Source organism: Chrysemys picta, chromosome 1 (assembly GCF_011386835.1).
Source record: "Chrysemys picta bellii isolate R12L10 chromosome 1, ASM1138683v2, whole genome shotgun sequence".
Lineage (NCBI taxonomy): Eukaryota > Metazoa > Chordata > Testudines > Emydidae > Chrysemys > Chrysemys picta.
The window spans coordinates 235,726,506-235,752,417 of NC_088791.1; the positions used below are offsets into that span (position 1 = coordinate 235,726,506).

General features: G+C 43.5%; 1 protein-coding gene across 3 annotated transcripts in view; it reads right to left on the reverse strand.

Annotated features, from left to right (window-relative positions):
* Nucleotides 1-4,731: 4,731 nt before the first annotated feature.
* Nucleotides 4,732-25,912, reverse strand: part of CNGA3 (cyclic nucleotide gated channel subunit alpha 3) — a 76,066-nt gene continuing 54,885 nt past the window's right edge. For 2 of the 3 annotated variants that reach the window (XM_065580832.1, XM_005283202.4), the window contains 3 exons: nt 17,656-17,763; nt 15,341-15,447; nt 4,732-8,935 (listed from right to left, as the gene is read on the reverse strand). In XM_065580832.1, coding sequence (XP_065436904.1) covers nt 7,524-8,935; nt 15,341-15,447; nt 17,656-17,763 — 1,627 coding nt within the window. In that variant the 3' untranslated portion in view covers nt 4,732-7,523. Of the gene's footprint in view, nt 8,936-15,340; nt 15,448-17,655; nt 17,764-19,453; nt 19,562-24,621; nt 24,676-25,912 lie in introns of all 3 variants that reach the window. The other variant, XM_024104404.3, reaches the window with a different exon arrangement.

Sequence of the window (25,912 nt, forward strand, 5' to 3'; positions counted from 1 at the left end):
TCTTTTGAAAACAGTATACATGAATTATATAAATAATAAATACATACACTTTCCAAAACTGGACAAATCCATATTTACTCACTAGGCCAGAACAGAGGAAGGGTTTGGGTAAATAATTGAATATTTTCAAACTTCTGTGACTGACTTAAAACATACACAGACACTAAGGCCCAGATTCTCAAAGGCATTAAGGCACCTAATGCCCACTGAGTCCAATGGACCTCAGTGATGCAAATGGTTGTTAGGCATCTTAATACCTTTGAGGATCTGGGCCTAAATACAAATGGCCTAGTGCATGAGCTGTTTAAACAAACCACCAAAAGCAGGGATATCCGGCATTCAGACTGTCACCCTTCAGCCACACTCTTCTTCATCTTTCTCTTTTTGGAACAGAACAGCAGCTATTAGGGACATAGCGTCTGCCTTCATTTTGAATTGCTCAGCTTTTTTGTTGTTTGTGTCACAAGTTTGATAGCATCTGAAAACAGTATCTATACTGATAAATGAATACCATGTGAACATCAAACTCAATGCTGTCCTACTCTCTCCCCGCCCACCCCCACTTGACTGTACAGGTTTCTTTATGGAGGATAGCTGTAGTCTGAAACCCACTGAACCCTATAACACATACTAGTGTGATAACAGTTACATTACTATGAGCCACACCTTGTTTATTTCAAGGAACACACCTGTGGGAAAAGCCTGGCTGACTCTAGGAAGTTTCACAGGCCCTTGTTTTTTCCCTGCCTTGCACTTAGTGTAGTCATTTACATGTGGACAAAGTGGGCATAAAGCACTGTCAGCTCCGAGGTGTAGCCTGTTACATCCACTTCGTCCACATGTAAATGACTACACAGTGTAGTCGTTTACGCAGTGTGCCAGGCGATGAAGAATCTGACTGTCTCTGTCTAGTTTGGTCTGGGCAAGCTCCACCCCGGTTCAGGGTCAGCTACGGCAATTGTACTGTTGACACAGCTCTGCTGGGAACGTTGACACCCCACATGGGCACTGAGAAGCTTAGATCACTCATCCTCAAGGGTGATGAAGTTGCTTCTAATTTGCAAAAGGATGTAGAGTTATAAAATGTATTTCCAGAAATAAAGCAAGCCTCTTACGGCAGTAGAACCTCAAAGTTACGTTTGGCCAGCTTCATTAAGGTGACACTGAACGAGTTCACGAGAGGCAATGTGTGTGATGTTTTTCCTAGAGCCCCATAAAATTCATGGGGCGAAAGAAAGGAAAGAGTAACAGCTTCTTAATATGATTTCAGAGGCCACGTTTGTTCCACATTTGATTTTATCACCACGATGTATTAAAGAGTCAAACTTTTATGGGCCACAGCTGTGCATGTCAGAGAGAGAAAGCATTAATGGAACAGTAACAACACAGAGATAGACAAGATTGAAGCTGAAAGCACTTTCATGCCACAGCTATTAAAATAAGTAGAGAATAATACAGGCTAAATGTAATGTCTCAACTGAAGAGCTGAGGAAGAGGAAGCCCTGAACTATTACGAGCATCAGACAGTGAATTTATGTTTCTGTTGCTGCAGTGGCAATGCTCAAGGTGCCCTGCTTATCTGTCAGGGAATCTGTTTTGCCTGGCAGAAGGGAAACTTTCCACTTCTCTGAATGATGATTATTACATGTTTCCTAGGGCAAGTCTACACTACAGCACTACATCGGCGCTGTAATTACTCCACCTCGGCGAGAAGCATAAGCTACATTGGCGGGAGAGCATCTCATACCCCGAGCGATGTAAGTTAGATCGACTTAAGTGGTAGTGTAGACCTGCCTAGTCTCCCCTGAAACAACTTATGGAGAATGACAACACAGATAGGCATCTCACTGAGCACAGAATCTATCTTGTCAGCTGCTTTTATTTGAAATTCAATAGATCTGAGACATAATGGCAAAACCATAATGGGTTGTCTAATCAATGGGATTTAGAGCTGAGAGGAAGCTGGGGAGTAAATAAACTGCATGTTAATAAAATTGTCGATAGCACTAAAGATGAAATCCTGTGCTCGATAAAGAACTTTTGCCATTAACTTCAATGGGGACAAGTTTTCACACTATATTTGGAGGGGCTGCAAATGCCAGTGAGACCAGAGAACTAGTACAGGAAAACGAGAGCTATTCAGGACATGAGCAGAAAATACAAACATGAGCCTAAAGGGAGAAAAGCAAACTAATGCATTTGGGGGGAATAATCCAAAACACACCCAATGGGAGAGAGAGAAATCTGAGAATAGCTAATGTGGTTCCGATTTTCAAGAAAGGGAAAAAAAGTGACCCGGGTAACTACAGGCCTGTCAGTTTAACATCTGTAGTGTGCAAGGTCCTGGAGAAAATTCTGAAGGAGAAAGTAGTTGAGGACCTTGAGGTCAATGGCAATTGCGACAAATTACAACATGGTTTTACGAAAGGCAGATCATGCCAAACCAACCTGATCTCCTTCTTTGAGAAAGTAACGGACTTATTAGATAAGGGAAATGCGGTGGACCTAATATACCTTGATTTCAGTAAAGCGTTTGATACTGTACCGCCCGAGGAATTATTGGTTAAACTGGAAAAGATGGGGATCGATATGAAAATCCAGAGGTGGATAAGGAACTGGTTAATGGGGAGACTGCAGCGGGTCGTATTGAAGGGTTAACTGTCAGGTTGGAGGGAGGTCACCAGTGGAGTCCCTCAAGGTTCGGTTTTGGGACCCATTTTATTTAATCTATTTATTACTGACCTCTGAACCAATTGTAGGAGTGGGCTGATAAAGTTTGCGGATGACACAAAGCTGGGAGGTATTGCCAATTCGGAGGAGGATCGGGATATTCTGCAGGGAGACTTGAATGACCTTGTGAATTGGAGTAACAGAAATAGGATGAAATTTAATAGTGAAAAGTGTAAGGTGATGCATTTAGGGATGACTAACAAGAATTTTAGTTACAAGCTGGGGACGCATCGGTTGGAAGTAACGGAGGAGGAGAGAGACCTCGGGGTCCTTGTGGACCGCAGGATGACTATGAGTCGACAATGTGACGTGGCGGTGAAAAAAGCCAATGCGGTCTTGGGATGCATTAGGCGAGGTATAGCTAGTAGGGATAAGGAGGTGCTGCTTCCGTTGTACAAGGCACTGGTGAGACCTCATTTGGAGTACTGTGTGCAGTTCTGGTCTCCCATGTTTAAAAAAGATGAACTCAAATTGGAACGGGTACAGAGAAGGGCCACTAGGATGATCAGAGGAATGGAAAACCTGTCGTATGAAAGGAGACTTGGGGAGCTAGGGTTGTTTAGCCTGACCAAACGAAGGCTGAGGGGGGATATGATTGCTCTCTTTAAATATATCAGAGGGATAAATACCAGGGAGGGAGAGGAAATATTCCAGCTCAGTACTAATGTGGACACGAGAACGAATGGATATAAACTGGCCGTGGGGAAGTTTAGGCTTGAAATTAGATGAAGGTTTCTGACCGTCAGGGGGGTGAAATATTGGAACAGCCTTCCGAGGGAAACGGTGGGGGCGAAGGACCTGTCTGGTTTTAAAATTAAGCTAGATAAGTTTATGGAGGGAATGGTCTAATGGGATAACATGATTTTAGTCACAGGAACAGCACGCCATGGCAGGTAAATAGTATAATGGCTAATAAGGGTAAGGCTGGAGAATCTTGCCTACGTGCTCGGGGTTTTACTGATCACCATATTTGGGGTCGGGAAGGAATTTTCCTCCAGGGTAGATTGGCAAAGGCCCTGGAGGTTTTTCGCCTTCCTCCGCAGCATGGGGCAGGGATCGCTAGCTGGAGGATTCTCTGCTAATTGAAGTCTCTAAACCACAGGATTTGGGGACTTCAACAGCAGAGTCAAGGGAAAGGGTAGGGACGGCTTTGTGGCCTGCATCATGCGGGAGGTCAGACCAGATGATCATAATGGTCCCTTCTGACCTTAAAGTCTATGAGTCTAAGTAGGAATCCTAAAAGAAGCTCCAGGGGAGGGACACAGTGTAGGGCAGTAGCTTGCAATGTGATTTGTAGGGCCCTACTAAATTCATGTCTCATTTTGGTCAATTTCACGGTCACAGGATTTTTAAAATAGTCAATTTAACAGTTTCAGATATTTACATCTGAAAGTTCAGTGTTGTAACCATGGGGGTCCCGACCCAAAAGAGGGTCACGGGATTGCTACCCTTACCTCTGCGCTCCAGAGCTGGGCAGCTGGAGAGCGGTGGCTGCTAGCTGGGCGCCCAGCTCTACAGACAGTGCTGGTGCCAGCAGCAGAACAAAAGTGAGGGTCGCAGGGTCTGGGCATCACTTGGGGGGGAAGGGGCAGCCTTACAGCTGGGCAACCGCCCAGTGCCCCATGGTTAGGGGGTGCACCATGGTCCTCCCACCCCAGCCAGCCCAAGGCCCCTTTAGCCCCCAGTGCTGGGCCCTGAGCTGGGATGGGGCAGGGCAGGACAGGACAGGGCAGGGCAGTGGGTGCCCCAGCTGGGGGCTCCTACCGTACGTCGGGCTCCAGCTGCTAGTTCCAACAGGGCTGGGACTTCCTCTTCCTCTGCAGGGACTGCTCCCAGAGCAGGGTTAGACCCACCTCCCCTAGCAGAGCTGGATTAAGGTTTCTTGGGGACCTGAACTAGAGCAAGACAGGGCCCCTCCCCACCCCTTCTGCCTGTGACCCCACCCCCATTCCGCCCCTTCCACCTGCGGTCCCACCCACAGCCCCACCCCTTTGTGCCCATTCTCTGGGGTGCCCATTCCACCCAAGGTCCCCCCCATTCTGCCCTCCCCACAGCAGCCCTGTAACCTGTTTGCTCCTTTCTGCTCCCTGCCCCACTGTGGCTCCAAGACCGGAGAAGCTCTGTCTGCGCCATGGCCCGGGGCTGCAGCAAGGAGTGAGAGCTCCTCCAGTCCCAAAGCTGCAGAGGGGTTTCTGGTGCTAGGGCTTTCCCCGCCACCCCCGTGCTTCTGTGGGGGACCAGGGTGGGGGTGCTGGGGCTCCTCCCACCCCAGCCACCCGGCGCTTCTGCTGGAAAGCGAGATCAGGCACGGGGGCTTCACCTGCCACCCCATGGCTTCTGCCAGGGATGGGGTCAGGGGCCACTGGGCTAAATTCCCTCTAAGCTTTGTGTCTGGGATTAAGTGCTGTGCAGGCGCTTAGGGCTGCAGTGGGGAGAGATGGCCCCGACCCAGACCCAGCCCAGCCCTGGACCTGCTGCGGCCGGGGAAAAGGCACTGCCCCCCTTTCACTCCCCAACCCAGGTGTTGCTGCAGGGAGAGAGAGCTGGGGGGAGTCCTCTGTCCCCACAATAGCCCAGGGAGCCCCACTGCATCCCCAAATCCTTCATCCCCAGCTCCACCCCTGAGCCTGCACCCCCAGCCGGAGCCCTCACCTCCCTGCACCCCAACCTTCTACCCCAGCCAAGCTCCCTCCCACACTCCGAATCCTTTGGCCCCACCCCCACCACATGAATTTTGTTATGTGCATCGATAGGGAGGTGATGTGTCACACATCACCTCCATATTGGTGCTCAAAACAAAATTCATTCTGCACATGGGTGGGAAAAATTAGAGGGAACACAGTCATTGTGGGGGCTTCCACCATCCTGCAGCTTCTGCTGGGGATGGGATTGGGGACCGCTGGGGTGGAGGAGGCTTACCCTGCCCTACAGTTTCTGACGGGATCGAGGGCCGCTGTGGGGGCCTTCCACCACCCCACCCACCCCTTGTGCTGCTGCCACAGAGTGGGGTTGGTGCTTGAGAGCTTCCCCTGCTCGGCATCCAGGGCTCTGGGCTTCCAAATCCTGGCCGCAGATTTTTTCTGGGCCCCCCCAGTTGTCCAGGGCCTGTCCCCAGCTGCAGGAAGCTCTGTGGCTGCACTGCCTTCAGAGCTGGGCTTCCAGCCAGGAGCCACAGAGCTTCCTGCAGCCAGCGAATGTTCCTGGAGGTGGGTCTGATCTGGCCCCAAGAGCAGCCCCTGCAGGGGAAGAGGAAGTCCCATCCCTCCCCAGCCCCACTGGCATTAGCAGCTGGAGGTCAGCGCATGGTAGGAGCTCCCTATCACTACAATAGGCAGATTTCATGGTAGGGCCCTAGTGATGTGGCAATAAAAATACTCAATATAATTTTGCCTGCCAGTGTGATTGCACCTGGGATGCTGCATTCAATTCAGGGCAGAAATTTACCAGAAAGATAAGTGACAACCTGCAGCAAGTTCAGAGAAGAGCAACCAGAATGGTTAGGGGCCTGAAGGGGCTGTCTTGAGGAAAATTAAGAGTAAATTTTGTCTAGCTTAGCTCAGTAATGCTGACGTGGTGCCATGGTAACAGATATCTGAAAGCCGTAAATTCCAAGAAGGGAGAGGAATTCTTTAGGCTGGCATGAGGGGGTTATAACAGGAGTAATAAAATAAAATGAAGAGAAGGAAACCTTAGGCTTAATATCAGGAAAGGCTTTCTAACAGGAGCCAGGATCTTCCTCCCCTGCAGAATTACTTGCAGATGGAGATCTGGGTGGAGGATCAGAGCAGAAAAATCTGCTCCCCCCTCAAACATTTCCCTCAAATGATTCAATAGGGGTTGCCCCCATGCATTATAGTCAGTAGTTCTGCCCCAAAAGCCAGATGAAATCCTAGGGGATGGAGAACAGGCCCTCTATATAAAAGCAAAAGGCTTTGGGGATGTGTACTGTCTCTTCTCAGCTTTAATGGAGCCACGTTGCCAGGACTGACAATCCCTTAGGGGTTTCCTTCATGCAAGGATTATCCCAGCATGGAAAGGGCTAGGAAAGAGTTAATGCAGTCCAGTCAATATAACAGTTGCAGAGTGGAGAAACCATAGTAGAACTGCACTGAGAGCAAATTAAGCACCATTGGTTGCTCTATAAGGACTTTCCAATGACCACAGCACAGCACTGTAGAAAGGTGTCATTTCGAGATCTGTGGCATTCAAGTACCTGGGTATTTCATATCATGTAACAGATTATATAGCCAAGACAGGCCTTTCCTATAGGTTCCTTAACATTGCTGTGAAATAATATGGATTTTGGGTAGTCTGGATTCACGACATGTATTTAGTAGACTACTAGGCTACCAAGGTACAGGGTGTGGACATAGCATAGTTAATTACTAATACAGATCTGTCTCCTCTTTCTGGAAGAGTCCATTACGTTACACATGATTCCTTCATGGAGCATGGAAAGAGATAAACAACAATTAAATATGTCAAGATCTATACATACCACATTAAAGATAATCTGAGCATGACTCATAAGAAACATGTCATCAGTACAAAAAAGACCCAAATGACAATCCAAAGTCTCCTCCTAAAAACAAGATAAAAATAACAATTCCCCGATTTACAAGAAAATATTGCTTTAGTTAAAAACTCTAAAAATCATTCTCTTGGAGTCCATATAAAAATAATCGTGTGTGTGTGACTGTTTTCACATATATAATATGTTTTTATATATATATATATTTATGGCTTTACATGCTGAAATATTCTAGATTGAATGAGGAAATATAAATGAACTATTAATTCTTTTTCTCCACTTCCTCAGTTTTTACAGACTCTTCCCCTCCATCAGATAAGAAGCCACTTCCATATTTCTTCATTTTGTTTTCCACTTTGGTGAGTCTCTGCTTTACTTTGAGTTGGGTTGAGTTGTATTCCGCCATGAGCCTAGCAAACCTAGTCTGTAGATTGTCCAGAGTGCTTTCAAGTCTTTCCACTTTTTCTTCCAAGTCTTTAGGGTCAGCTCCTGCTTTTGCCGCCTCTTCATCTATTAAATTGTCTTTCATCAGAATTTGCCGCCCTTTCTCTTCCAATGCCTTTTTGGCATCAGGATATTCAGTGAGGGCTTCCATCAAATCATCTTTGGATAAACAGAATAGATCGGAATAACCAATGCTCCTGATGTTGGCTGTCCGTCTGTTACCAGATTTGCTACCTTTGATGTTTAAGATGCTGATTTCTCCAAAGTAGCTGCCATCGCTTAGGACAACAAACTGTGTTATGCCATCATCTGCCACCACAGCCAACTTGCCCTCCTTAATGATGTACATTTCTCTCCCAATATCCCCCTTTTTGCAGATGTAATCTCCAGGACTAAAGACTGTAGGTCTCAGCTTCAGCACCAGCTCAATAAGAAGCCCAGCTTCACAATCCTGGAAAATACGCACTTTCTTTAGTGTGTCCAGATGGACGTTGATAGCAATTTCAGCCTTAAGTTTGTCAGGCAGGTTTTTAAGAACTTCCTGCTCATCTACTGTTTTCTTGTTGGTCCAGAGGTAATCAAACCACTTAATGACCCTGGCCTCCAAATCCTTTGTCACCTTTCGGAAATGCATATACTGTTTTATGGAATCAATTTTGGCCTGGAAATCTGCCCTGGAGGCATTCATGTTGGAAATCATAGAGCCTACGTTACCGACAATGGTAGCGAAGATCAGCACACCCACCAAGAAGTCAATGACCACAAAGAGATACTCTTCATCTTTCACCGGAGGCGGAGTTTCTCCAATTGTCGTCAGTGTCAGTGTTGACCAATACAAACAGTAAATATACTTTCTGGACAGACGTCCATATTCTGGATGGGACACATTGGGATAGACCCAGGAGTCAGTTCCAAACCCAATAAGCTTTGAAATTGCAAAATATATACATGCATTCCAGTGGATGATGATAAGAATGTACAAGACAAGAATTCCAATCCGAAACATATTTGGATAGTTTGTCCTGGTTTCTGTGCGGTCAAAAAACTCAAATAGCCTGGCAAACCTCAGCAAGCGGTTAAACCGTAGTTCAGGGTAGTTCAACCCAAGCTTTAAATATGCCAGGTCTGTTGGTAAAAGAGAGAGCATATCCAACCTGAATTGTACGGTAGTAGTGTAATGTTGTCTTAGTTTCTTTTCATCTTGGACTAGTAAGCCTTGTTCAAGGAAGCCTTAAAAGAATAAAAAAATAACATTTTTTTGTTAGAATACATTAGAAGATGGGCCACAAACCTATAATTAGTCAGAAAGAGGCTGCAGCTTATGCCTGAAGGATTCTTATGTGCTTGCAAATACTGAAGACATTATTGCATTTGAAACTTATCATAATATATATGGACATTAATGTACTTTCCATAGGTTTCTGGTATATTTCATAAAAAGATATTGTGTAAGCTTTATATTTAGTAGTAGCAGTAGAATTACAATAGCACATAGCGATCTCAACCAAGACTGGGGGTCCATTGTGATAAACATTCGCTATACACTAAGAGACAGCACATGCCCCAACGAGCTTACAGTATCAAGGCCCCAAACTCACAAAGACAATTATTTGGACCACTGAAACATGAAGTCCTAATGAAGTCAGTATAGCTCCATGTGGGTGTTGGTTCTATCTGTGCAGATCTCATTGCAGGATCAGGGTCCAAATAGATAAGCCTCACCATGAATGGGAGCATTATTACACACGCACCCCTCCCCCGACGTTAACAGAGATTAAGGGCCAGATTCTGATACTCTTCCTCGTGCTGAGTTGCACTTTATTCCATGATTAGTCCCACTGAAGTCTATGGATTAAGATGCTCTTCAGTGTAAAGATAAAAAAATCAGTCTCTAAACATATGTCTACACTACAATTAAACATCCATGGCTGGCCTATGCCAGCTGACTCGGACTTGCAGGGCTCAGGCTAAGGTGCTGTTTAATTGCAGTGTAAACATTAGGGCTTGGGCTGGAGCCCAAGTTCTGGGACCCTCACCCCTCGCAGGACCCTATAGCCCATGATCCAGCCTGACCTTGAACATCTACACTGCAATTAAACAGCCCCACGAGGACAAGCCCCCTGAGCCTGAGTCAGCTGGCATAGGCCAGCCGCGGGTTTTTAATAGCAGTGTGGACATACCCTAAGTGACCTGCTCCAGGTCACACAGCAAGTCTGTGGCAGAACTGGGAACTGCTCTCTAGAAAGTTGCAATCTAGTGCTAGCCTTAACCACAAGACCAATACTCCTCTCCCAATTTAAGTGAATAACTCGGGCTTAGTGATGCAGACAAATATGTGACACAATATGAAAAAATCATCTATATTTTAAATATATTTATAGTATTTAAATATACCATATGAACTAGCTGATCAAATTCTGCTCCTTGGATACACAAAGGCCTCCCTTATTGACTTCAGCGGGAGCTTCCCACTTGTTTTCAATACTAAATGTACAAAGTTACATCAATACTAAGGTATGGCTGCATAGTTAAAAACCACAAAAAGCCAGACAAGCATTACTTCAGACATGTTGTACATCCAGTTTGTTTTATGCTATACAACAAAAACAATAAGATTTAAGCTTAACATTTAAGCAGGAAAAGCAGAAACTAGACAATACTATGTATGTGTAACATGGCTGAGCTCACATTGCTCTGGTAACCTTAGCTTTTGTATTTTCTGACTTCTTATGTTTTTAACTGTTCTAACTGAATGTGGCCAGAATGTAGTTTCTGCATTTAATTTTCACAGTTTTGTTTGAAGAGAAGAAAGAGAAAGACATTGCCCACATTTTAATCAACCTCAGTTAGTTTTTGAAGCTCACAATAATTCAGGTGAAGAGGCATAGTAGGGGGTTAACCCTGTTATTGTTGGGCAGTTTTCTGCATGGCTGGGTTACAGAGCAGCAGCCTGTCTCCTTTATGTTGTGATGGCTGTATCTTTGCAATAAGAAAGGATAGAAACTTAGGACCTGATCCTGCAAACACATGCTTCACTTTATTCCTGTGACTAATTCCACTGACTTCAGTGGAACTACTCACATGTGTAATTGTCTGCAGGATCAGGGCTTTAATGTTTTCAAATGAAATCTTAGAATAAGCAGCATATAGTAGAATGCAACAAATGTTCAATGAGACCCTAACATAACAGGATAGATTTTTTTTTTTTTAGCTATCTGTGATTTTCTTCTTGTACCGAAGATTAAGCTGGGGTGGTGTTTTTTCTTTTGGGGAGATGACTCTTTTTTGTTTGTGTTTCAGTGAGACATTTACAGTCTCTCAAAAAATGATGAGTGAAAAAAAGAGCCAGTCATGGAAACTATTGGGTTGACATTTGGCCATTAAAGTATTTGTGAGATAGTCTTGATGTTGGTAAAATAATAAGCTTTATGTAACTTTTTAAATGAAATCTTAATTAAAAGCAATTAATTAATGCTCTAACCAGTCAGGGAAGGTTTATTTATTTCCTAGATAGAGCACTGGTCTGGGATTCAGGAGACCTCGGTTTTATTCCTGGCTCTGCCACTGACCTGCTGGGTGACCTCAGGTAGGTCACTTTGTCTTTCATTGCCTCAGTTTCCCATCTGTAAAATGGAGATAAATGATACTGACCTTTGTAAGGTTCTTTGAGATCTACTGATGAAAAGCATTATATAAGAGCTAAGTATTATTATTACTCTCTGAACAACCAGTGCCAGCTAGACTATTACAATGATTCATTGAGCATTTTCTACCAAAAATAAACACTTACTCATAGATTCATAGAGTCTAAGGCCAAAAGGGAATATTGTGATCATTTAATCTGACCCCCTGTCTAACACAGGCCATAGAACTTCCTCACAATAATTCCCACAGCAGATCTTTTAGAAAAATAGCCAACCCTGATTTAAGAATAGTCAGTGATGGAGAATCCACCATGACACTTGGTAAATTTTTCCAATGATTAATTACTCTTACTGTTAAAAATTTACACCTTATTTCCAGTCTGAATTTGACTATCTCCAATATTCAGCCATTGGATCGTGTTATACCTTTCTCTGCTTGATTGAACAGCCCATTATTAAATATTTGGTCCCCAAGTAGATACTTATTGACTATAATCAAATTGCCCCTTAACCATCTCTTTGTTAAGCTAAATAGACTGAGCTAAAGTATATCACTATAAGGAGCCTTCCTAATCCTTCAGGCATCCTCATGGCTCTCCTCTGAACCTTCTCAAATTTACCAACATCCTTCTTCAACTGTGAGCACCAGAACTGGACACAGTATTCCAGCAGCAGTCACACCAAAAGAGCCTGAGCTGTCAGCCGAAGATCTGCAGAGGGGGGCTGAAATCCCAGATTCCAAAAGGAAATAAAATCTTCAGAGCCGACTTTTTCTCTCTAGGGAGATACTTCACTATTCAGAATCATTTTGGTCCTGTGAGATGGCCACCAGAATTTCTAATATGCATCTTGATTTTGTGAAAAAAATTAGTTTTTAAAAATAAAAAATATGAATACATGATTTAAGGCGCCCACTAAAGAACATCCCATTACAATTGTTTAACACGGGTTTTTAATATTGTGTCTTTCCTTATTTGGTTTTGTCCACACAATTCATTTACAGAATGGTGATATTGACATGGTGTGTAAGGGCCTGCTTTAAAGCTGATGGAAGTCAAAGAAAAGAATGAGTTTTGGATGGGGCCCTAATAGAATCGACCCTATCATGGGACTTCTGGGTGTGCAAATGTGATTGAGATGTGGGTTTAAACACAGTTATTATATCCCCCTACCTCCAAATACCCAATCAGTCAATCAGAAGTCAGGCCCAGATCATCAAAGGTATGTAGGTGCCTAATTCCCAAACAATAGGAGGTAGGTGCCTAAATACCTTTGGTGATCTGGGCCTCAGTGTTTAGACACAATCAGTGGCCATGCTATAAGGTACCTTAAGTTAATTCTCTTACTTTATTCATTTTCTTCATGCAAAACCTGTATTTTGCTGCTACTAATAAATATCTGACAAGACTGAACCCTTGTAATATTCCCCTTTATTGGCTTCTTGCTCTTGATTCATCTTTTGATCAGATCATTGATATATACACATGCTGATTTTTCTTTATACCAAAGATTACAGCAAAAGTTACATTTTAAGGAATATGAGAAAATGTAAGCTTTGGGCCAGTAACCAACTTTGAAATCAGTGCGGTTGTGTACTGGGAAATGGGAGAACCTGAAAAGCCAACTCTACTCTTACAATGATAAGATTCCTGAGCAGTACGGCTGCAGTGCTATTTGTCACTTCTGAAAGACCTAGATTGCAACAGTGTTCCAAGGGGAACTACATACAATCATAACCTATAAACAGGGCCGGCTCCAGCATTTCTGCCGCCCCAAGCAAAAAAAAAAAAAAAGCCGCGATCGCGACCGGCGGCGGCAATTGGGGGGGAAAAAAAAAAGCCGCGATTGGCGGCGGCAGTTCGGCAGCAGGTCCTTCGCTCCTAGAGGGAGTGAGAGACCTGCCGCCCCCGAATTGCCGCACATGCCGCCCCTCTCCCTTGGCCGCCCCAAGCACCTGCTTGTTAAGCTGGTGCCTGGAGCCGACACTGTCTATGAAACACAGTTGAGTAGTGCTTACTGAAGCTGCAAGGAGAATACACATCCAGATGATTCTCTACTAGCCCCTGCAGGGGGGAAATTCCATTGATAGTACAGCAACACCTTTTCTGTATAGCAGCTTTTGGAAGTTTTTTAGAAATGTACAAATGAAGAAATCTTCACAGCAAAGAGGATCACTTGCGAGGATCAGGATCCCTCTTCTACTGCATTGCACAATTGGCTACATGCATTATGAATGATCAGATACCGGGTGCAGTGGGAGACAGGAGTACGTGGGCCAGTGATCTGATCAGAACTGACAGTCCTATACACCTAATAAAAGTATTGCTTGAGTCCCCTTGCAGTAAATTAGTGGTGCACACAACAACATTTTCATATAAGGGTAACTCCTGTCTGTTAGGAATCTGCCACTACAGGGATCTGTAAAGCAGCAGCTGTAGCATTTGAGCTAAAAGGTTGTTATTGTTAGTACTATTTATATTCCAAACACGGGGACTGGGCTGAGGGATGGGGAGTCTGTCTATCCATTCTAATCACCACAAAGTAACATATTAAGTCTGAGTAGGTCAGTTTCAATCTGCTGGAAGTCAAAGTTATTTTAATAATATGTATCTCTTATATAGTAGTGTCAAAGAACTGTATAGATGTTGACTGACTAATACTCCCAACACCCATGTGAGGTAAGTGGTTAAGCATTATTTCCCTTATCTCACAGACGGTTGAAATAAGGCAGAGAGATGAATGACTTGCCCAAGGCCACACAGCAAGTCAGTGGCAGACGCAGGATTAGAATTCAGTATGTCCTGGCTTCTAGTCTCACATTGATTCCTTCAGACCACCCTATTGTCCTCTCCTTTTCAGCTGCACTTTGAATAAACCACTCCAGTGCTCTCTAAAGTAAGTTCCTCCTTCCATGGCCCTGTGCTCCTAGAATGGCCTTTTTGAATTACATCACTTAAAAGAACACTTCCACATTCCACCACTTCACAGAAACCACTGCAGATGCCTGCATTGAAGTGACTAAATGACTCACAATAGCATTTCTGCAACCCCAACCCAGGACTGTTGAGTCAGCATTTTAGCAGTGCTTTGACAGATTTACAATCCTAATCAGAATAGTCCCATGCAAAGTCTAGGACTGCATTTGTATCCCTTGTGCAGTACCAATGAACTCCCATCTTCTTCTCGATTGTTAGAAATCCCCCTTGTAGTACACTGCAGAAGGAATCTTTTTGGGTATGGTTGGCCTCATGTGGAAATAAGGTGAAGCCAAATGAATCTAAGTCTTAAGGCCTCAGATATCTATCTGAGATATACTGATTTGTTAAACAAGTTACTTGCTAAATTTAAATAAGGAGGCTGAGTTTACTTTCTGCTGTGAATTGTTTAAATGCCTCCCAAGGCAATAGCAGATTTTACCTCCCTCCTGTAACTGTGGTCACCATTGTACTGATGTCATTTGCTTGGTTGCACACAACATAGTATTAAAGTTCTGGTTCAAATCCACTGCAAGAGAAAACTTCTTAGCAAAGGCTGTCACAGCACTCTTGCAGGCAAACTGGCTCTGTCGCCTCATGGCATACTTTTTTTTTTTACACAGAGAATAAACAGCCTGTAGAATTCATTGCCACAAACTATCATTAATGCCAAGACATTAGCAGGATTAAAAAACAGTACTCAACATTTATATGGATTAAAAAAATCCACCATCATAGTATATAGGGTTGTTTTGTTTTTGTTTTTAAATTTGGAAGGGATATAAGACAGGGAATATACCAATCTCTAATTGAGGGGCATTAGGAAAAGCTTTCCCTAAACACAGGTTATTCCATAATTTCCCACCTCAGAGTTTCCTGTGTTTTCTTCAGAAGTGTCTAGTTTTAGATGCTGTTGGAGACAGGATACTGAACTATATGAGCCACCGGCACACTGATCCAGTAGGGCATAACCCATGTAATGTCTGAAAACAATGTAAAATTCTAAGAGGACTCACCTGTCCTGAATCTGACGAATGTGTCCAGTATGTAGATGATATCTGAGCTATAGTCCAAGACCACCCATAATATAATATGTTTAGTTTGTAGCTCATCAAAACAGGCTCTAAAAAAAACCACAAAGACACGGAAAATTTCATTCCTCTTGTATAAGCAGGCGCAGAGAGTACTATATGTGTATTCTAAAAGCATTTTAGCAACTGTTGCTGGCACTGCACAGGCTGTGGGCATCATGTCTGCACTGGAGTATTTGCTGTGAATTTAAATGTAATGACTTAACATAATGAGATATTTCTGAAACCAAAGGTCTTACATAGCAGGGGCAAATTTCACATATAGACACACATCCCACACTCGTTACTTTGCGTCAGTTCTCTCAGCTCAGATCCTCAAGATCTCACATCACAGCATCAGAGCTACAAGCAGAGGAGGACTGTACAGAATTCATTCAGATCCCATCAAGTTAATTCCTGGATCAACTGGAAGAAGGTTTGTTCCCGCGTGACACAGGGCACACCATCTCCCATGCCTCCCAGAGGCTAAGTGATCTGCCTCCATAGCACGCCCACATGACTCTGATACACTGAGTCCGATTGTCCATTTCACATACTCCAGTAATATCTTCCTGCCATTGGAGGAAAAGCCATGTCAAAATTCCTCATACTAATTTTAAATGACTCTTCTCTGCCTACTCCCGGATCTTGCTTGCCATCCACCAGCCTATCTATCCCTGTATTGACCACCACAAGTTTCTCCATAAATGGTAACAGTGCCTAGAGAAATACATTGGCCTAGTTTCAGTTTGTACTGTAGCCACTAGATGGCACACAGATGCCATTACAGGCACAGATTTGGGAATGCTTGACTTTTTAGGCAGACAGACAGAAGTTGGTTCAATAAAGGATAATACTTTTCCACCTTGTCTCTTTAATATCCTGGGACTGGCACAGCTACAACTACACTGAATAATAAAGAAACAGCTTTTAACAAGAGTGCTATGTTTTTTGTACAAAATGAAAGAGAAAGAAAGAAAATGCATGATGGTGTGGTGTGATATTAAGGTTTTAACAGCACGAGTTTAGCAGTAAGTTCTGCAGGTAATTCAAAATGAATGCTGAGAAAATCTTGATAGTGCTCCACCCAGTGTGTGTGGAGTGGCACATTTTTTACCGAAAAACTATTTTAAGAAAACATCTTAAATGTTATTGCTAATATGTTCAGCTCCCTCTGCCTGGAACAATAGGCTTCATTAGGATCATGAGTCCAAATACACAGACTTGGAGGGAGAAGAACACTCTTCAAAATCACCTAAAATAGCGTTTTTATACAGGATATCAGGATTTTAAGGCCCAGGGAATTTGGGGCCTTTTAGGCTAAAGGCATAGAAAGAACTTCCATCTTTCTGGAATTTCCTCTCATCAACAGTAGAAAGCTCCTGTTTATATCCATGATTGGTGGCAAGATTCTCCTAGCATAATTCTATCACTGATGCAATACTCACTTGTCCTACACCTCGAGAGCTGGGGTAGAAATTTTATCTGGCTTGTTGGGCTATTTGTGGGAGACGGAGAGTAAAGGCAGCTGTTTTAATATGTTCGGGGGAGACGGATTAGTGAGCAGAGTGTAGGGAGTCCAAAGAACATGATATATGTACGGGACTCTTAATTTTATCTCACAGATATCGTTTCCACATATGTGGTGTGCATGTATATTATATACACGCACTTTAAAAGAACAGAAACCAGAATAAAGGATTTGGAACAGGTGTCTGATACATAATCCTAAACCAGGGATCGGCAACCTTTGGCACGCAGCTCGCCAGGGTAAGCACTGTGGCGGGCCGGGCAGGTTTGTTTACCTGCTGCGTCCGCAGGTTCAGCCAATCGTGGCTCCCACTGGCCATGGTTCGCCGTCCCAGGCCAATGGGGGTGGCGGGAAGCAGCGCAGGCAGAGGGATGTGCTGGGGCCACTTCTGCAGCCCCCATTGGCCTGGAGCAGCAAACCGCAGCCAGTGGGAGCTGCGATCGGCCGAACCTGTGGACACGGCAGGTAAACAAATCGGCCTGGTCCGCCAGGGGGCTTACCCTGGTGAGCCGCGTGCCAAAGGTTGCCGATCCCTGTCTTAAACCTTAAAAAAAAAAAAGGCATATCCTCAAGAAAACTAATTAGTGAATGAGCAATGCAGCAGTAGTAATGGGGAAGAAAAAGTCTGGGCACTATATTAAAATAAAAGAATCAGGTGGGCTTTTCCAGTTCCAGACAAACCAGGCACTCCTTCTGCAGCCTAAAATAAACATTAAATATAAATCCATACCTGCACACTAGCATACACCAGTTATAGAATACTGGGGTCGCGATTATGGTCAGCCACCTATAGTACAGGTTGCTTGAAGGATCAATCACAAAGATCTCCTTTTTCTTCCTGAAAAGTAAAACATGCAGAGGTACACTGGGGGAAATTATTTCCAAAAGGAGGTCATGTTTTTGATCTCCAAGGCTGAACACCCTTCTAGTAGTTTGTAATGGTTGCAGCTCAGTTAATGACAAAGACATAGCACCAAAGGGTGTGCCATCCCTGCCGACATCCCAGATATTACTCAGTACAGCAGCTGAAGCTTTTCTCATTTGAGTCAGTCTATTCCTACATGCCCAAAATCCATGAAAATCAAAAGGAACTAGAAAAATTTACATAGATGTCAAAATAACATTGAAACATGTGCTATCATTAAAAACCCCAATTCTGAACATTCATGGTATAGGCACCCTTCTTTTAAAACCGAAAACAAACCTATTTACCTTTCCCACCAGCCAAGAATTTTTACCAATTTCTTCTAAAAACCACAACAAAATTGTGATAACCCTGTTCTTGGAGTCAAAGAGGTCATTGCCTACTTTGCAGTCTCAAAAGAATAACCCTTTCTCATATAAGTCAATCCCATTCTTTTCTCTTCTGGTTTGTTTCAATGAACCTTAGACTTGTGTGAAAGGACAAACCCCACTGCACACTGTGGAAGGTTGACAAGAGAGAAGAATCTATGTCCTGGGATCAGAAAGAATCCATCCAAAAGTGGCATTCTTAACTAGGGATACTACAGCAATACGGTACCTACAGCACACTCTACCCACATCTGTGATGTATTCATTATAACACACCCCTCAGAAACAGCGTTCATTCTGCACATATAACACTCATTCTCTTTCCATCTTTTCTTCTTTACATGGCATTGAACTAAAGCCAACCCTAATCAATGGGAATGGAGTTTATAAATTGCTAATTAGGGAACAATTGTCTATTTACATAACACTAAGGGCCAAATGCACTGCTTGATGTAAGAAATCACAACCACATTGAAGTCAATAGAGTTGCTCCTGCTCACAGTAGGGTAAATAATGGAAAATATAACAGAAGATGTTGAATTGGTCAGTATTTGTATAAGTATATTTTTTTGTTCGGTGCCCCACCTTGACTCTACAGATATTCTGAACCATGACCAAGCCTGTACAGACTTGCAAAGGAGACTGCTGTTAACTAATAGGGCCTGATAGAGAAGGCAATTTCTTGCCTTCTCAGGTGATCAGAGATCGTTTGAATTCCCTTTACTGCTCAGTCTGAAGCAGGGGTGCCAGAACAGGTGGGGGTGGGGGCAGAGGGCCATGGCCCCATCACTTTATTGGCTCTAAGGACGAGCAACGGGGTGAAGAGGAGCGAGCAGGGGGTGGGGTCTTGGGGGAAGAGGCAGGGTGGGGGCATGGCCTTGGGGAGAAGAGGTGGCACGAGGGCGGGGGCTTGGGCAAAAGGGGTGGTATGGGGGCGGGGCCATGGTTTGGGCTCTTTTAGGGAGCTTCCGCTACTCCTGGTCTGAAGTTAGTGCAACAGATCATTGGGAAGGTGCCAAGGACAGACCTGTATGCTTGGGAAGATGCTGCAGGTTCCTTGAGCAGTTGCAGTTTCAAATTTGAAAATGTATTATAGCTTTGACACGAGAACACCCCTGCAGCTTGGGAAAATGCTGACTGTCGCAGGAGCCTTGCTCTGAAGACTTAATTACTCCATGAAAGGCTCTATGGTGCAGGAGGTGTGTTACAACCATACATTCACTAGTAATACTTACTCCTCTTTTTTTTTATCATCTTTTTTGTCGTCTTTTTTCTCCTCTTTCTTTTCCTCCTTTTTTTCTTCTTTTTTCTCCTCCTTTGTCTCTTTCTTTTCTTTATTCTTGCTGTGTAACATAGTGTAACATTTAGCAATGTTCCCAATTTACCAGGCTAGGCTAGGCTAGGCTAAGCGAGGCTAGAGGATGGAAGTTGATGTGGGATAAAGGAGGCTATAGAGCTGGGTTTTGCTCCTACAGAAGAGGAGAGGGCAGGGCTTCTCAAGTAGGCGATCCACCCATTTGGTATAAATGGGACCTGTATTACATGATCTATGCTCCAGAATTAACAGTAGCATGGTACTAAATCATGTTGGCTGATTTTGTGAGAGATTAACCCATGCTTTATCAGGCAAGTAAATACAACAGTGTTTGCTGTGTTTATAGTGAAATGTTTCCTATTTGCTTGACTCTTTAAAATTCAGGCAATCAAAAACATCTATTTCATGGCATTAGAACGTGAAATGCTTTGACAGTCTCAAGATTTGCTTGGTCCTTTGACATACTCTAACCCCAACAGCAGCGACTGCCTGTTTAAAGCTGTGGTAGTGATTAAGTAAAAAGGGTCGGATCCTCCTCTCACACTTGTTTTGCTCCTGGCTAACTCCATTAAAGTTACCCCTGACTTACCCCAGTGCAAGAAGAGAACCACAGCCAATGTTTGAACAAAGCCAACCAAAATGTGGAAACAAGCTTTTGCTGTCTATTCAGCACAGCAGTATTATTCAAAATCTGAGCAAGAAAGGTGACATTCTGACCCTCTAGAAGTCAATAGGAACTTTGTCATTGACTTCAATGGGCCAGGTTTTCACCTCACATTTATTAATTGTTCCGGAGACAATAAACGTAAATAAACCAATGGCATTTTACTACTGCTCTCTCTTCACATTGTTATTTCCTGACATTCAACAACATAAGCGGTAGACTGAAGCTGCAAGGTTCTGGTCCAGATACAAACTCTTCTAGAGTTCATATCTGGGGTTCTGCTTCAGCCCAGTATAGAGGAAGCAGTCCTCTATTTGATTTGAACTTCCCCAAAGTTTGGGGTTGCTCAAATCCAGTTGTGGTGGTATGTCTCCTATTACCATATAGACAAAGAAATCTTTTTCAGATTGGATGGAAATTATTTGCTAGAATTTCGCCACTACTTAATCGATCTTTAAATTTTGGGCCAAATTCTTTTTGTGTAAATGGTGAAACTCCATTGAAGTTAATGGAACTGTATCAATTTATACCAACAAAGAATTTGCCCCCAAAATTTCCACATACAATGTTTGTATTTAAGATTTTTGTTCCCGAAGTAGACAGTGTCCCCATGCTTCAGTTAGGAAAGCATCAATATCCCTGACAGTTTAATGTAAATGGGCCACTTGCAAGTCTAAAACTCTACGTACAAGCTGTGGCTTGGTGGTAGACAAGGCATTTTCCTCCCAGGGTGGCTGTTTGTTCCACTCTGATCTGCACACACTAGGGCTAGTCTACATTGGCAGCACTGCTGCAGCAGCGCTTTTACGTGGCTTGTGTGGTCACATCAGAGCACTGGGAGAGAGCTCTCCCAGCGCTCTAAAAAGACCACCTCCACGAGGGGCGTAGCTACCACCGCTGGGAGCATGGCTCCCAGACACCCCCGCCCCCACCGAAACTTGCTGCGCTCGGGGGGGGGGGGGGGGATGTTACACCCCTGAGCGAGAAAGTTGCAGTGCTGTAAATTGCCAGTGTAGACAAACCCGAGGTCTGATTCTGCTCTCAGATCAGTGTAAATCAGGAGTAAATTTATTCAAGTGAACTGAGTCACTCCTGTGTGAAGCTAGAGTATACAAGAGCAGAATCACCTACCAGAGAGGCATGTAGAAAAATCCTATTGTAGGATCTTAGCCAATGGGCACAGCAGGGAAAAATGCCGTGAGCTCACATCACGTGTGTTCACCACATGTTCTTGCACATGCCTCTCACAGGAGAGAAAGCTTATGCTGCGGTTTGTAGAGTTACCTAAGAACATGCCAATTTTAACGAGAGTACAGTATTTTAAGGGACAGGAGGACAGTGTGAAAATATATTCACTAATTTTAAGATAAGCGCAATTGGCTTGGAAATATCCCTTACCCAATGGTAATAAACATGAGCCCTGATACTGCTACCACCACACTCCCATTGTGATGCAGTAGGGCATGGTTATTTGAAAGACCCCTGCCTTACTTTGCTGGGAGGATTCAAAATCCTAAAACCATCCCTGTTTGCATTCTCCAAGAGGTTATTTAAATGTTCACCAAACCAGGCTTGACCACAGTCAACACATACAGTGAAACTTCGCTGATGCCCATGAAAATCCAGGGAGCACAACTGTAGGGCAAATCTAGTCTTTGTGTTGATTGTCTGATTAATTGAAAGAGCTCCTAAAGTCCTACCTACACATAAGGTCAATCAAATAAGTTTTTGCACATCAACCCACCTTAGCAGGGCTAGCACAACAGCAGAGGGTGCTATTCACAAGTTCATTTTCTTTACCATTAGCCTTCTGATCTTGTGTGATTGCATTTTAAATTCAAATATTGCCGTTCCCACAAAGCTCTATGCCATTCAGAAACACTCTTGGGTATCACATTATCCATTCTGACAGCAAGCTGCTATGCTTTTGTGTATGACATGAACCCCATTCATAACCACTATTCGTATCAATGCACTGGTTCACAATACTCGAAGTGTTTGGCTCCCAAGGGTGGTTGTAGCACTAGGGCATAATGCTTCTTTTAAAAAGAGCTGTGCTGCTGCACATTTATAAGCCTGATTACACAAGGAAGATTCATTTGACATGGCTAAGCAATCAAAATGTATCAGCGCCATTGAACCATGGAAGGGGTGTTTTGACAAAAATCAGTAGTTAACCCACTCATCAGTAGATGGCTGTTTTTATTGTGTTTGGGGATGGAATTTCCCCTGACCCTCTGCATTTACTACAGGTATTCACTGGGGGCTGGATTCACTCGCCTCTTTGTTCATACACTGCTCCATCCTTCTCCCTGATCTAAAACACAGTAGCTATTGGTATGGCAACGTTAGTACAATGCAAAAGCACTCTAAAGACTCGTCACTGGAGTCAAAGGAAAGGACAGGCCCCTCCTTTGCTCTACCCTGAGAGCAAGCACAGCCCCTGCATGACATCTGCAGACTTGAAGGCCTCGTCTCCACTGCCCCAAGAGTGGGCACTCTGCTGCCCCTTCCATCTTGACAAACCTGGAGCTTTACCAAAACTGCAGTTTATTTCCTCTGAAGTATTATTGAGTAAGCAGCATTCAAGTAATTGTTTGAAAGGATAGTCATGTCTATTCCCTTTGACTAAAGGAAATGGGAAAGTCTTTTGTCCAGTTTCTCCTGAGAACGGGGGGAGGAGATGTCCCTGTAGGCTGGGAAAGACTTGCCTGCCTATACCATTATAATCAGATTAGTATAGTATTTAATAAAATGTAGTACTTACATAATGTTTTTCACCTTTAAACTGCTCTACATACCAACTAACTATGCCTCACAACACCCCCGTAAGCTAAGTAAATATTGTCTCCATTTGGGGAAACTGTAGCACCAATAGTTGAGTGACAGGCGCAAGGTCACAGCATGAGTCACGGCCAGAAATGGGATTAGAATTCAGTATTTATGTCTCTCAGTCCTGTGTCCTGACCATTAAACCAGGCTTTGCACTTTTAGTTCTACTATTACTGTTCTACAGTAATAGCCCCAAATCCTAAGTATGGGGTCACTGTTGTAGCACACAACACTTATTTTTAAATCAAGCACATGGAAACAAAAATAACAACAAAAATCACTTAAAGAGAAGTAAGAATTTCTCCCAAGTGAAAGTATGGGGTTTTGAAATGGAAAGAAGTTTTCAGAGAATTTATCATTTTAAATTCACAGTGAATTGCTCAACAATTAATTGTTTGGGGGAATAGGAGCAATTTCCTATGTTTCTAATATGGCCTAAAATGATCAAAAGAATTTCCTTTTGGTCCTGGGGATTTTTTATTTTTGTTTTTACTTGGGGGAGAAATTAAAAACTAGACTAGCATCATGGCAGGAACAAAGGTGCTGCTGGCTGCTGTGCCATTCCCAGAGCTAGAGGGCAAGAGCCATTATCCACAGTAGTGTGGAGTGATTTCAGATTACACATTTTCTAGAGCTCTTCCTTTGAAGGAATTAAATAGCCTCAGAAACCTAAAATGTTATTATTCCCTATCACTTCCACAGATCACAAGGCCAGAAGGAAATGTTATGATCATTTCTGTAAGACCTTCTGTATGACACAGGCCATATAATTTCACCAAGCAATTCCTGCACCTACCCAACAACTTTTGGTTTAGCTAAAGCCGGGGTTCTCAAACTGGGGGTTGGGACCCCTCAGGGGATCGCGAGGTTTTACATGGGGGGGTCGCAAGCTGTCAGCCTCCACACCAAAGCCCGCTTTGCCCCCAGCATTTATAATGGTGTTAAATATATAAAAAGGTGTTTTTAATGTATAAGGGGGGGTTGCACTCAGAGGCTTGCTGTGTGAAAGGGGTCACCAGTACAAAAGTCTGAGAACCCCTGAGCTAAAGCATATCTTTTAGAAAGACATCCAATCCTGATTTACACAGAGTGCATCCAGAACTTCCGCGTAACCTGCTCAATATCAACTTTTAACCACAGATGACAACCTGAAGGTATTTGAACATTTGATTTGGACGCAAAGCCCTGTGTGTCAATAAAAAAGAGAACACTGTTAAAAAAGAATATAGAGCTCTCTCATTCATAAGTTTAAATGTTAACAAACCCATTAGCAAAGCTGCAAAATCAGCCAGCCTGAATTTGAGGAGGTGGGAGCTAAGGAGCTGTTTACTCAGACTGGGTGGTGGAAAAGAAGAGAAGCTGCCCTTCAAGTTAGGACACTAACTTCTCCTGGAAACACAGATATATTTCCATGACCTACAAAACTAGATCTTTCTCTACAATAAAGCCACATATCAGGAAGGTGCTTGGAAAAAGATAAGCAGGAGTCTATAGCTACAATTGTCACTAACATGTTTTCAACAGGGAAGAGGATAAGGAGCTGGTACATCACAGGCAGGTAGGTGCTATAAAGCAAGCAGTGATGTACTTACTCTTCATTGGTGTTGTTGCTGTTGTTGACATTAAATCTGGCCAGGGACCAGTGACTGTAGCAAGTTAAACAGAACACAGTAAAGGAACAATATGAAAGCCTTGGACATTTTGTGCACTCTTACCAACATGATAGACCGAACTGCTGGTCCTACACATACTCTGAAAAGATTAAGAGGGTCAACTTTGACCGCCGCTGTAAGCCCCTTTGCATAACTATTCAGGGCACCAATTGCCCTTGATCATGTACAGAACATACACGTTTGTGACCATGTCAGATGTCTCAAGCACTTTAGCCTGCTCTCAGGCGTATTAATGCTTGACAGCATGAATCTTGCTATTTATAGCAGCGTTCCCATTTGGCTGCTCTTATAAGTGTTTCTCAAGCCTTTCAAGTCTTCTTCACAGAAGCAGTGCCAAGAATCCTGGACAGATAGCAGAAATGCCTGCTGTTGCTGCAAAATTAACTCTCCATAATGGCACAACAATTTGGAGCTGGTGTCACATGGCAACAGCATCGTAATCTGAGATGGGGAGACTGGGTATCTCAGAATTTGGTTATCTTAAGAAATAACATTGTTGGCACATGACCTGTTTTGTCCACTCTATTGGCTTTGAACCAGAAACACTAATGGGCTCCTAATGCAGAAATCAGAAAATCTCTTGGCTGTTGACTTGAGTGACTAGAAGATAGTAGCATGACTAATCAGACAAAATATATTAGACATGCAAAGAAATACACGGTTTCCAAGCTTGAATTATTAAGAAGCAGTTTCAGTAAAGATGGAACTGTATCGATCTGCTGCAAATCTGTGTGATTTTCACTATAATATGAATTATCAGTTGCAAATTCAAACCAAATCCTTACCCAGCTCAGACTCTGCCACAAACTATGTGAGCCTGAGCTTCAAAGTAAGAGCCTGCCAAAAAGTTACAAGTTACAGCAACAACCCATCACTGTGTTTTAACAAACTGCAACATTTTTTTTAGCCAGCTGTGTGGGGTTAATTTAAGCCACTAAGGCCTGGTCTACACTACAGAGTTAAGTCAATGCAAGGCAGCTTACATTGACCAATATAAGTTTCTACACTAAAATTTCGTTCCTGCCGATGTAACTGCCCCACTACACCGACTTAATAACTCCACCCCCACAAGAGGCATAGTCAATGTTGATGTAGTTAGGTCAATGCAGTGTCAGTGTAGACCAGTGGTTCTCAACTAGGGGTACACATACTCTGGGAGTACACAGAGGTCTTCCAAGGGGTACATCAACTCATCTAGATATTTGCCTAA